Source organism: Primulina huaijiensis, chromosome 12 (genome assembly GCF_012295235.1).
Source record: "Primulina huaijiensis isolate GDHJ02 chromosome 12, ASM1229523v2, whole genome shotgun sequence".
Classification (NCBI taxonomy): domain Eukaryota; kingdom Viridiplantae; phylum Streptophyta; class Magnoliopsida; order Lamiales; family Gesneriaceae; genus Primulina; species Primulina huaijiensis.
Window position 1 is genome coordinate 17445515 of NC_133317.1, and position 14587 is coordinate 17460101.

General features: G+C 36.9%; 1 protein-coding gene across 1 annotated transcript; it reads left to right on the plus strand.

Moving 5' to 3' along the window:
- The first annotated feature begins 9927 nt into the window (after positions 1–9927).
- Positions 9928–14551, plus strand: LOC140989959 (BTB/POZ and MATH domain-containing protein 3-like). The gene is made up of 4 exons (XM_073459520.1): positions 9928–10515; positions 11087–11435; positions 11541–11811; positions 14108–14551. Exons 1-4 carry the CDS (start codon positions 10136–10138, stop codon positions 14338–14340), a joined length of 1233 nt encoding a protein of 410 aa, XP_073315621.1. The 5' UTR covers positions 9928–10135; the 3' UTR covers positions 14341–14551.
- Positions 14552–14587: the final 36 nt, after the last annotated feature.

Consider the following 14587-nt stretch of genomic DNA (forward strand, 5'->3'; position numbering starts at 1 on the left):
CTCAATCAATACCGAATCTGATCAATATCAATTTACGGATGTTTCGACGGCATAACAATACAGTCTCGATAACCCCGTCAATCTCAACATCACAGATATACTACCAGAACTCATAATCAATATCGGTATAATTCATACTCTCAACAATAATAGATCATACTCTCAATTCTGTACAATCTCTATCATAACAGTTCTGAAAATCATAACAATTACAGACACAGTCTGTTCTTCGATCTGACTTCAATTATACGATGTCTACTGTATCAGAAACACCATATATGATTCTTATTCAATTCTGACAATATCATAATTTCAAATCATATCCAAACGTAACAAAACTTACGTCCAGTTGTAGCCTGCGTCGATAAGAACACGGTACTGAAGTCGGATTCAAAATCAGACGGACGGATCGAAATATAAAGGCGTAAGGATTTTCTTCAATCCTTCCTCGATTCCTTCTCGTTTCTTCGTTTCTTTCCTTTGATTGCTGATGAAGGAATGTTATATATATATCTACATCAACTTGCATGTTTAACAACGTGGCTCATTTTTACTCTGCATGTCTCGCGCTCGGGTGGTTAAACATTACCGCTCGGGCGCGGAATGTTCTGCCCAAATATTTCCTTCTCGCACATTGGCGCTCGGGCGGTTATAAATTATCGCTCGGGCGCCACATCTTCTGCCCGAACCATATACTTGTCGAACCATGGCGCTCGGGCGGTCAAACACTACCGCTCGGGCGTCGATAGTTTTGTTCAACAATTGTGTATTCATATGCTGGGCCCAATCCGGTCTTGGACTGATCCGTCTATAATCACATCAATTCAAAATCAATAATCTCAGCTTAACAGAATTAAAATCTCGGGCCTTACAATTATTCCTTTTCTTGGGCACCAAGTGGACGACAATGAGGGTATGGGAAAAGGAAAAAGTTCACCTATAAATATCACTCATATGCTGAATGCAAAACACTTCCAAAAGCCTTGAAAATTTTGGTTCTCCCCTCTTCACAAAAAGCCTCGGCCGCTGCTAGCAAGGAAGAAGGAGGAAGATTCGTGCCGGAGTTCTATGCTGTAAATCATTGTCAACACTGTAGGAAGGCTCTGTCCAAATTTCGGTCAACACCTGGTTCGAATTCAGCAAGCTTCGTACGTCCGAGTTTGAGCAAATCTCGAAGCATACCTTCAAATTTCCGTAAGTGAGTTTTTGTTATGTATACATTTGTAATTTTAAATTTGGATATATATAGCATGACATGCTTGAATGTGTGTCCATATTTTTTTTTAAATCAGTGTGTTATAATTTAAAATTTCGATTGATGATATGTTCGTCGGTTTTCGACATTCATTGATTCCGCTGAATTCCTTTCAAACTTTTGATAAGATATGTTCGATAAATCTGAATTCTGTGACACACTATTACAAATAGTGTAGTGCCCAAAGTCAGTACACTTAAATTCCATACATTTATTTAATTATTAAATCATTTATTTAAATTTAAAATGAGTTTTAGCCATGCATAATTTATTTAAATGCAGTATTTAAATTATTTATACTTATGTGATGCACGTTAAAATATTTTTCGAGTTTCATGTTTCAGGCGATTATTCGAGGCGGGATCGAGGAAAGACCGGCGACGACTTTTGGCGAAAATTTTAATGCGGTATTTTATTCTTTTTTCAGGACGGGGCATTTTAATTAATTTATGAAGTATTAGTCTTTTAAAGCCTACTTTATTTATTAAGTGTTTTTAAGATTTTAAAACCTTTAAAGATTTATTGCTTGCACTTTTTATTTTAATTAGGGAATTATATTTAAAGATTAGTAGGGAGAGTATTTTAATTAATTTGTTAATTGAGTTAACATTTTTATTAGTATGAGGTTTAGCATGGTTAATGGCATAATTAAGCAAAATCATCCCCTAATTAGTTCTAAACTCACGCACACACACCTACACACACACACTTACACGGCCAAAACACACAACACACACTACACATTTTTTTTATTTTCAGATTTTGAAAGAAAAACCTAGGGTTCTTCTACCTTTCAGCAGCCGCCCCTTCCTCTGAAATTCTAGCAAAGTTTTGTTGTGTTTTCTTCAATGAAAATAGTACCACGTTCGTCCCGGATCAAGCCTCGCTCCGCTTCCGCATCGATATCGTCGTTTCGGTATTTTTAAATATCAAAAGGCACGTATATTCTTTCGTTTATGGATCGATCGTGTCATATTATGCGTTGTGTTGTTATTTATGCGTAAAAATACATGTGTGATGTGTGGAAGTTTGAGCAATGATGTTTGGATCAAGTTTGAAAGGGTTTTTGGATCACAAATCACGTTTTTTGCTGTCATTTTAAAAACTGCGATTGTTTGGTCGAGTTTTTAAAAAACTTTCAACATATAAAACGTAGTACTCTTTGATACCTTCGATTTGATATAAAATTCGTAATTTTTGAAATAGAAACGAGTGAGTTATGGTTGTTTTCGTGTGACTGCTCAAACCTACGATCTTATGAAAATGATGTTCATCATGTTTTGAAGTTTTTGAGTTGCAGGCTTCGTTGGGCACCACCAGGCTTGTGCTACTGCATTTATATATGTTATGGGATGAGTTTAGATGTTATTTGGTGGTTCGTTTGGGTCGGGATTGGCTTGGGATATAATAGAAGTCGTAGGAAGCGAAACGATGTCGGATTACGGGTTATTGTTGTATTGAAGTTGCTTGTCAATGCTTGGAGATGTTTGGGGTGTTTTTACGGGTTTGAATCAATGTAATAGCATCCTAGGATGAGTCTCGAGGTGTTGTTTCATGGTCCTTAGGCTTGGATTGAGAGAATGAATGAATGAGATAGCGAATTTTCGTGAATGTCCAAGTCTAGAGGCTACCCGGACCCCTACCTGGACCCCGACACGGAGTCCGTGTCCTTTTTCCTTCAAAAATACGAATTTCCAGAGCCTACCCGGACCCCTACACGGGGTCCGTGTACCTCTTTTAAAAAAAAAAAATTATTTTTAAAATATGAATATAAAGTATAGGAAGTGTTTTGTGGTTATGAATATAAAATATAGGATTTGTTTTGGGGTTCTATTTCATGGTTTATTATGATGATTAAACGAGGTCAAGTCCCGAGTGATTTAGAATGTCATAAGCTATTTATCTACTTCGGTGGTGAGCACAAGTACCTACGTCTAAGCTATGAAAGATAAGTGTTTGAACTCATGTTAGTATGCAACAGTGGCCCCAAGCGAGATCCAACGAATTCCTCAACGCCAAGTAAGTATGTTGACGTGCAAAAAGGAAATATTTCAAGTTTTTGAGGTATGCTAAATGTCTTGTGACCAAATTATGAAGGGGTTTGGAAGTTGGTGAACGTGGCCGAGGACCTCTCCACCCCATTAAAGCATGAACGGGTTTAGATCAGGATTGGAAAGCGTTAAAGCATGAACGGGGACCAATCCACCCGTTAAAGCATGAACGGGGATCTCATGTATGTGGCAGTGGATACGTCCCTGTCAGCCCAGTACTGTGGTTTGTCTGATCAGGCATTTATTATGTATGGGTCACTTGCTTTGAAACATGCCTCTACGCAAAATGATGGAATTATGTACGTTCAAGTATGTTCAAGTATGGAAGCATGTTTTAAAAAAAATTTTATGTTGATGGCACGTCTATGTATATATATACGTATGTTCAAGTTTTGTTATGCAAGTTCAAGTTTCATGTATGTACTCCTTATTTCAAAGTTGCATGTGGTTTTATTACGTATTATTCGTTACTTCAAGTTTATACGTGTTGAGTCTTTAGACTCACTAGACTTGATCGATGCAGGTGATGAGTATGTTGAGGAGGTTGGAGGTGGGGACCAAGGAGCTGGCTTGGACTGAGTTGAAGGCTAGACCCGAGGACCGCCCAAGATTTTAAGTTTTATGAAATGTCAAATACTCTGATTTCACGCTACTGGTCATGAAGCATTCAACCAAATATTTGGTCAAACTTTATTTTTAGATTTCTTGTCCACGGTTGAGACGTACAGTTTATTTAAGCGTATTTTGAAGGTTCACAAGTTATTTAAGAAAATTTTAAATTTTTTCGCAAATTTTAAATAGTAGAAAAGTACGGTTCGTCACAAATAGATTTGTATATGGAACGATAATTTTTATTCTATCTGGCCCCCATGGGTTGGTATAAAACTGTGTTCTGTCTGGCCCCCATCAGTGGGTTTAAAACTATGTTCTGTCCTCACCCCTTAGAGGACTAACATATTGGGGAAAATTTCACCATGGAAATGATATGCGTAACAGTGTTGTATTTGTTTCTTATTTGCTTCTGAATTGCTCTGATTCGGTTCTGTTATGATAAGTCAAAGGTAATAAGTTTTAAAAGTTTATTAAAGAAATGCTTTAAATATTAAGTTCTATATGTATCTTTGGAAATCGATCGACCCCCACTTGCTGAGTTTTTTCCAAAACACTCACCCCTTACAACTTTCAGATAAGAATGAAGAGCAAATGAATGAGGAGGAACAAGAAGTTTTCTGAGGATGGTGATCGAACGACAAGATCAAGAATCAATATTTTTACCTTTTCTTTTGTTTAGCTTCCGTAACACTCTGATGTATTTTTTTTATTCTATTGTCATTGTAAATACAATATTTTATTTATGAAAAAGACTGATTTATTTGGTTTTTCGATACGAGGCTTATTGTTTTCAAGTAATTGTTAAACAATGCCGGATGTCACTGACGTTTCGGTCTCAAGGAGTGACGTTTAAGTGGTATTAGAGACGCTAGGTTCATAATCCAGCTGGGATTTTGATAGACAAAATTTGGCAAAGTCAAATTTTGGCAAAAGTCTAATGCATTCTAAAACAAACTCTCATCTTTTTAAAAATTCTTCGAGAAATTCGAATTATATCTCCTTCAATCGTCCTACAAACTCAATAAGGCAGCAAACCAACCGACAATACAAGAACTTCAGGAGTCAGGACCAAGTGAACAATCTCGATGACCACAACACACTGTTGTTAAACAACATTGATCAACTACAGAATGATATGATCAACATGGACGAGCTCAGGGGAGAATTCGAAGAAAACCAAGAAAAAAACCCCATGGAAGAAGAAAATGACGAAGCTATAGGGGATGATGAAGTGATAGACGAGTACGATGACCCCTAGTATAAGCTTCGATTGTATTAGGCTAATATTTTAAGACTGATTGTATGAATTTCAAAAATTAATGAAAATATTTATTTGCCTATGCATTGTTTCAAACAAATTAATCAAATGTATGATTATAGGAAATGGAAACAAAAATCCACCGTCACCACCGAGGGTGAATCTCAGTCGAGAGGACATGATGGCAATAGCTACCATAGTAGCCGCCACACTGCAAGGAATTGTGAACCCAATTGCCAATACCATCCAGCCACCACCAGAACCCCAACCACGTGGAATCAAATACCACTACGAGTCTCTTCGTAGAAATCGAGTCCCAACCTATGATAGGAATCCTGACCCGAAAGCTGGCCACAACTGGCTCAAAAATGTAGAAAGCCAACTTCATTTGCTGGAAGTGCCCGAAGAGCTCAAAGTAGAAGTAGTGATACCATTTCTTGAGGATAGAGCCCGCAAGTGGTGGGAAACAATATCAACATAATTGGCCGAAATTGAGCAGATCTCATGGAAAATCATCCGAAGGGAATTTTTAAAGTAATATTACCCAGCAGAATTTCGTCTGCAAAAGTTGAGCGAGTATGAAAGTTTCAAACAAACATCTGACAAGACGGTGATGGAGTACACCTCAAGGTTCAATGATCTGTGAACCTATGTTCCAACTATCATGTCAGATGAGACCTTGAAAATTCACCGTTTTAAGAAAAGGCTAAACAGCCGGATTCAATCGGCATTGGCTGTTTTCAGACCAAATAACTTTGCAGATTTAATGGCTGCGAAAACTGATATCAAACGTCGAGAAGAATAAAACAAGAACAAGAGACCTTTGTTCAGTCAGTCTGCTCAGAGTGACCCCATTCAAGAGGCCAAACTATTCAAACGGCCCTCCAAAGGGAACCTGTAGTAATGCTGGCAATAAGGAAGGGAAGTGGTGTCCTACTTGTTGACAAAATCACTTTGTGGAATGTTATAGGAAAACGAGCGCTTGTTTCAAATGTGGAAAGGTGGGTCATCGGATTAAAGATTGTCCTGAAAACAAAGACAAAGGTACTGGACCCAGCAAACAAAATGAAAACAAGACTAACGCTCGTGTGTATGCTATAACCCAGGAGGAAGCTGATAACACCAACGATGTGATGGCAGATACTGTTTTACTCAATGAAATGTCTGCTTATGCTTTATTTGATTGTGGTGCTATGCACTCTTTTGTGTTTAGAAGATTTGCTAAGAAGCTAAAACTTGAGCATAAAACTCTTAGTGAACCATTAAGAGTTTCGACACCTGCTACTAAAACAATCGAAACCCATAAGGTATTTTGGGACTGAAAAATTTGTATCAGTAAACAGATTTTTGAGACAGAATTGATTCAACTCAATATGATTGAGTTTCACATCATTCTTGGAATAGACTGGTTAGCCAAACACCATGCCATAGTGGACTGCCAAAATAAAAATGTTAGACTTCAGACTCCGACTAAAGAAGATATCATATATCACGGGAAATCCACAGAACAAAAATCTCTTCTATCTGCCTCACAAGCCTGGAAGGCCATAAAAAGAGGCGAAGAAATTTGTCTAGCAATGATCAATGAGGTCAAGAAGAAGATGCCCCAAAGTTGAAAAACATTCCGGTCGTCCAAGAATTTCCGGATGTTTTTCCTGAGGACTTACCGGGTGCAATACCAGATAGAGAGGTAGAATTTGAAATTAATTTGGTCCCTGGTACTGCACCAATTTCAAACACACCATACCGAATGGCTCCAGCTGAATTGAAAGAGTTAAAGGAGCAACTTCAGGAGTTGTTAGATAAGAAACAAATCCGACCAAGTGCATCCTCGTGGGGAGCCACGGTCCTGTTTGTTAAGAAAAAGGACAGAAGCATGAGGCTATGCATTGATTATAGAGAGTTAAACAAAATCACAATAAAGAATAAGTACCGGCTCCCAAGGATAGTTGATCTTTTCGACCAACTAAAAGGAGCTAAGGTCTTTTCAAAACTTAACCTAAGATCAGGCTATGACCAACTGAAGGTCAAAGCATATGATATCTCTAAAACCGCTTTTAGAACAAGATATGAACACTACGAATTCACGGTAATGCCTTTTGGTCTAACAAATGCTCCTGCTGCATTCATGGACCTTATGAACCGTGTATTCAAACCATACCTTGATAAGTTTGTGGTAGTGTTCATAGATGATATCCTTGTGTACTCACCAAGTGAGGAAGAACATCGAGAACATCTGCGTCTCACTTTGCAGACACTGCGAGAAAAAGAACTCTATGCCAAATTCAAGAAGTTTGAATTTTGGATAAAAAGTGTTGCGTTCTTAGGCCATATAATCTCTGAAGCAGGAGTGTCCGTGGACCCTAAGAAAGTAGAGGCAATCATGGACTGGCCACGATTTTGAAAAAGTTTCGAAGAAGCCATGGGAACCAAAGTATCTCTTAGTATGGCCTATCATCCTCAGACTGATGGCCAAACTGAAAGAACAATTCAAACCCTTAAGGACATGTTGCGGGCATGTGCTCTGGACTTTAATGGGAATTGGAGCGAGCAATTACCTTTGATATAATTTTCTTTTAATAACAGTTATCACAGCAGTATTGAAATGGCTCTGTATGAAGCATCGTACGACCGAAAGTGTAGGTCACCTTTGTACTAGGATGAAGTTAAAGAAAACGCTATCACTAGACCTGAGGTTGTTCAAGTAACCACTGATGGAGGCCAGAACACGGTTTTATACCCACCAATGGGGGCCATACAGAATTACAATTATCGTTCCATATACAAATCGATTTGTAACAGTGTATCAGAGAATTCAGATTTATCGAACAGATTTATCGTTCCATATAAAACTGTGTTCTATCTGGCCCCTATTAGTGGACATAAAACTGTGTTCTGGCCTCACCTCTTAGAGGACTAACATATTGGGGACAATTTGACCATAGAAATGGGATGCGTAATAGTGTTGTGTTTGTTTCTAATTTGCTTCTGAATTGCTCTGAATCGTCTGATAATTCTTGTCTCATATTTGATTCGGTTCTGTTATGATAAGTCAAAGGTAATAAGTTTTAAAAGTTTATTAAAGAAATGCTTCAAAGATTAAGTTCTATATGTATCTTTGGAAATCGATCGACCCCACTTACTGAGTGTTTTCCAAAACACTCACCCCTTACAACTTTCAGATAAGAATGAAGAGCAAATGAATGAGGAGGAACAAGAAGCTTTCTGAGGATGGTGATCGAACGACAAGATCAAGAATCAAGATTTTTACATTTTCTTTTGTTTAGCTTCCGTAACACTCTGATGTATTTTTTTTATTTTGTTGTCATTGTAAAGACAATATTTTTTTTATGAAAAATACTGGTTTATTTGGCTTTTCGATACGAAGCTTATTGTTTTCAAGTAATTGTTAAACAATACCGGATGTCACCGACGCTTCAGTCTCGGGGCGTGACAATTTTGGATGCTCGGAGACTTCAATTCTCCTATGATACTCCTTCATTGTGAAATGATTTCACTAAAAGACTTTGTTACAACATTTGAAACTGCCCACTTCAGTAGAACTTACAATACAGCCTAACTGAAACTCTTAATAATTTTACTTAACATAACTGATCAGTACACTTACTATCAGATTACAAGTATATCCGAAATAGAATGCTACACACAAAAGATCATCAATGATTTGATTAAAACACTCAAGTGTGTGGTAGAAATTTTTTATCTGTTGGGCTCTTGAAAGCTTGATAATACTTAAACTTTTTCAAAGATGCAAGAGAAAGACTAACTGAAATCTTCCTCTATTTATATAATTTGATTCAATGATCAAATAGAGTAATGGGTCACGTCATTTCCACGTCACTGTACTTTCCAACAATAGTACACTGAGAGAGGTGCTCGCGAAATTCTAACAATCTATTACGAATCGGAGACTGTTAGTACGAAAAATTTATCCGATATTTCAGCTCGGATATGATCCTTAACATTCAGTAAATTTAATAATTTCGTGGAATGTATGTTGATATAGACTGATTGATCGTCTGAGAAAAACTACTCAATATGTCATCCTTTGATGAGTTTGGTTATCAGTGACTTTTTTCTTTCGAGTAATAAATTTTTAGTTTTGGTCTAAGCAATCGGTAGGGCTACTACGTATACGCCTGGATATTTAGTATTCTTCTAGAATTCAATTCGGTTAGGCTTATTAATTATCAACTAGATCAGAATCCTTGTTAATTCACTAAAACGTAAAAGTTCTGACACACCTCTTTAGCCCATGATATCAGTCATGTGTCCTGAAAAATCACTGCATCTCACTTGATAAGATTTGTGACGATACATTATTACTGATACATGTCATTTATGTTGAAATATTGCACTGATGTATTACTAATGATTTGTTATAACTATATATAGCTCACTCTATTCCCTCACTAAATTCTCAAATATTTACTTCAATTTTTTAAATTTATTGCAATTTTCAGATACATGATTACATGATACCGAATAGGAAGAAAATTGTGAAAAATGAAAATGCTGGACCAGTAAGACTGTGACATTACTGTTGTATTAATATTTTTGTTATATTTTTTAAAGATCTTTTAACGAATGTTAGTTAAATATAACGATTATATTACAAACTCAGGACTCATTTGATTAATATATATATATATATATATGACTGTGACATTACTGTTGTATTAATATTTTTGTTATATTTTTTAANCCACATGAATAATATGGACTAGGTTGCATTTTAGGGGAAAGAATAAATGATTCTGTTGGATTCTGTCGTGGCACCCCCAAATTACAAACTCGATTATTCCCTTCAACTCACTGATTTATCCTCGATCAAGTCCTCGAAATCTACCCAATTCGCCGGTGAATCTCACCTGAGATTCCGATAAACTCGCTTTCTAGGGTTTCCCATTTCCATGTCCCCCTCTTTCAATTTATGAGATGATTGTCAATCCCCAGAACTCCCTCGACTCCAGCTCAAAATCCGTAAATGAGACGGTGGATGGCTCGCACCACTTCACCATCCGTGGGTACTCCTTGGCTAAGGGTATGGGCCCGGGAAAATACATTTCGTCCGAAACTTTCAGCGTGGGTGGCTACGAATGGGCTATCTACTTTTACCCCGACGGGAAGAACGTCGAGGATTCGTCGCTGTATGTGTCAGTTTTCGTTGCGTTGGCGAGCGAGGGCACGGATGTGAGGGCGCTCTTTGAATTGACTCTTTTGGACCAAAGTGGTAAAGGAAAGCATAAGGTGCACAGTCATTTTGATCGGGCGCTGGAGAGTGGCCCTTACTCTCTTAAATACAGGGGAAGCATGTGGTATGCGTCTTCTTGTTGTGCTTGATTTTGTATTTAAGAAATGCGATTGAGATTTTCTTTAAATCTTGAATTGGTACTTTGATCAATGATTTGAGAACGTGTGGTAGTTTTAGATGATCAATTGAATAACCGATTTTATCAAATTATCCTACACGAAATTGAGCTCTTTGTTTATTCATAATTTGGCTAGGTAGAAGAATATTTGAGGCTGACTCAGAGAATTCTTAGCTTAACAGAACCCACAAAATACCCGTGTCTGTTAGTAGCGTTGAAATCATCACTCATTCAGGGGCAATGCTTTGCAATCAGATTACTGTTTTTAATAAAACAAAGAAATCTCGGGTTATTTGATTGCTCTAAAGAAGTATTATTTTTCAAGGGATGGTGTTTTCTGTAAATTCTGGTTATTCCCTTGTAATTTTTTGTTGCTCTTTAAAATATAAAAAGAGTCCATTTACGATGTGTGGAAATGGTGATCAGGGGAATCGAATAAAAATCATCTGATTCTCCTTATACCTATTGCTCCCAATTATTAGTTAGCTAGTCTGATTTCTCTTTGCTTTCTTCGCAGGGGATATAAACGGTTTTTCAGGAGGGCTTCTTTAGAAGCTTCTGATTTTCTGAAGGATGATTGTCTTTCTATGCACTGTACTGTGGGAGTTGTTAGAACTCGCGTGGAAGGACCAAAATCTTACAATGTTCTCGTGCCACCGTCAGACATTGGACAGAGTTTCAAGTATTTGCTGGATGCTGAACTTAACTGTGATGTTGTTTTCCATGTTGGGGTAGAGACATTCAAGGCCCATAAATTGATACTTGCTGCTCGTTCTCCTGTGTTTAGAGCGCAATTTTTTGGTCATATTGGAAATCCTAATAGTGGCAGAGTAGAACTCGAAGATATTGAACCTTCTATTTTCAAGGTAATGTATTTGTTTGTCTCCCCTATCTTAATCTGTTTTGTCTCGTGAAATACCAGATCTTTCTTGATGAACTACATTGAATTGCGAGGCCCTAATTCTGTGCAGGCACTGCTACACTTTATCTACTCTGACAGTCTTCCCAATTTTCATGAAATAATTGACTCCACATCTATGTCCACCTACACAATTATGATGCAGCATCTACTAGCTGCTGCGGACCGCTTTGGGTTAGAGAGATTGAAACAGCTCTGTGAAGCAAAATTGTGTGAAGATGTTAGTGCTGAGACAGTAGCGACAACTCTTTCTCTAGCAGAGCAGCATCACTGCCCGCAGCTGAAGTCCATATGTTTGAAATTTGCCGCAACAAACTTGGGAGGTGCGTGTAGTCCGTAGATCTGAGCGGTCCAATGTTTCAGATTATGTCATTTTAATTCTTCAGCCTGTTATCTGTATTCTTGATGCGATGACATGAATGCCCATTGATTAGGGGGATTTTATGGTCATCTACTTTTGTAGTCATCTGCTATTAAATGTCTGGAAAGTGTTTTTATTTCTCCCTGATTTGTATATAGAAGACACAAATGGAATTTGTTCTTTTTTCATGGGAGTAATTTGAACGTTTACATTTTACACACGATGATAAGCTAGTTTACAAAGCAAGTTGCTCAATCTTCAATAAATGGTGGGAATTTTTGGGTCATCTACTTTTAGTTATCTTAAAGTGATGTTGTTCAACTTTTAAATATTTATTGTAAATAGAAAAAACATTCCTTGGAGGTTTTTCTAGTTTCCGGTTGTAGTGGAATGGTGTGAAAACTTACATCTTACACTTTGTTTTTTAAATACTTACATCTTGCACTTGATAAAGAAAATTGTTTTCATTCTGAGAAAAATATTTCAACTCGATTGTGCTTTTTTTTAGTTTTTGTTTGTTTCCAATGTATCATTACTATGTGACTGAGGAAAATGTTCTGGGTCTCGGAGACCATGGGGCGCGTTTTTAGTTTCCAAACATATTTCTATCAGTTGATCTAAAAATTATTGCTTTCAGTTGGCAAAGTCTCACTATGGTTTTGGTTTATATTTGTCTTTATATTCCATTTTGTAATCCCAAAGAAACTGATATCGGGTTAGCAAGGGTTTGGCCGCAATGGCCCCTGCAAATGTGTGATATTTTCAACTTACGAAACGAAAGATGTGTAAAAAAATTAATCTGATAAGAGTGAGGAAGTCTTATATGCAATCCCTCTACGTGAAAATGACAATGAAAAGGAAAAGTCTTCAGTTAAATGCCAATACACAAGTCCTATTGAGTGATTGTGTCTTTCCAAACTAATCCAAGTTGTTTAATTAGAACCAATGCAATGTGGCTCCTCTTTTAGAAGAAACATATTTTCTTAAAATCTAGAGGCTTCATAGAGTTTTTCTGTATTGATATGGTTTCTTATATAACGCAAGGATGTTTTATTGGTGAGTTTACCATTCAAAGCTAGAAGTTCCGTGTCCAGCTTTGAGAATGATGTCTTTCTCGACACACATCAGCTTTCTGTACGTGAAGTATGATTTAGAATCTTATGTAGAGCCATATGATGGTAATCTATCCTGCACAATGTCATTGTTGTTTCATTGCTGACAGAAGCAGCATTGGTCTTATAGGCCCTTCGAAAAACAGAAAATGGTTTAGTTATTTCTTATTCTACATATGAAGAAGTTTATCTTTAAAACATTGATTTTGGGCTTGACATGATGCATGCTAAAGATTTTGTGTTAGCTATCTAAATAAGTTCTTGTATAAACAGTTTCGGAAAATTGTTAGTTACCATTGCAGCATTCAAGTTCTGCTTCGTCATAATCCTAGGGATTTTTTGATATATTACATCGTGTTAGAAATGCAAACTTTTTCAGTTTTATCTATTTGCAAAAAATTGTCTTTATAAACCTGTTATTTTAATTTTCCACGCTAGAGTTTGAGGGCGGTTATGAATAATTTTTCTCTTTCATTTGTTGTGAACTTATCATGAAACAGAAATCTATACTTTGGGGTAGATTAAATCTTTGTGCGACGGCTGTTGTTATCTTTTTAAATCTTAGATATGAGTAATAGCATATGTCTCCTTGCTGAAGACTTCATATGTATCCAATCTAGAATTTTTTTCTAGTTGAGAAAATGTTTACTATTATTGTCAATAAGAAAAAGATGCCTGGTGTTGGTTTATATGATGGACAGCAAAATAATCAAAATTTCTGACTCTCTACTAGTTTTTGCTTCAGTGTGACTTTAATTGCAAGATTCTTTAGCTTACAGATAGATGATTGGATAAACATCACAAGAGTGTGTTTCTTCTCTTGGAAAGGTTTGATCAAACATACTATTTCTTTTGTTTAGTTGGTATTTTTTAATGATTTTTTCTTCTGCTTTTTTTTTTTTTTTGGTGAGTTGTGTTATGATTGTGAATTGTTTTGTGTATAGAAGCGAAGCATCCAATTGATGTGAATGTAGTTATGATATTTTGTATATACAGAATCTTCTTCAAGGTTCAAAGTAGAGATAAAGAATACTCTCTGCAGTATAATTCCGTTGGCTTTTTTCCCTTTGTCCTGATTGTTTAAAATTTGATGAATTAGAATTTCTTGGTTCTCAGAATTGCTAAAACCTTGCCTATTTGTAATAGTGGTCATGGAATCCGAAGGATTCAAAGATTTAGAAGAGAGCTGCCCCTCGCTCTTATCCGAACTGCTTGAAACGGTTGCATTAGTCGATGAGAAGTCAAATCCTGTATCAGGTAAGAAACGTAGCGGTAGCAGTATATTCGGGTTAGATTTGGCTGCCGATGGTGGTGGTGGTGGTGGTGGTGTAGCAGAATCTGGTAATCCTAGTGGAAGGCGGCTGTGTAGGCGGATCTAATGTTGCGAAACAAGCATATTGATAACGCTTACTAAACTCTAGTTCTACTGTATCGTGTTTATAGTAGTAAATTTTTGCATGTATCGGTCGAATACTTTGTTCCAAACATTAGAATTTTGTTTCTTGTGGTATGCATGGTATGTTGGGGTTGTAACCGATGTTCATCGTGCTTTGGCTAAGTGCCACTTGATTTGTCTGTCATTTCAATGAATATGCTTTGGCGTCGGTACTCCAGGCCAATCGGAAG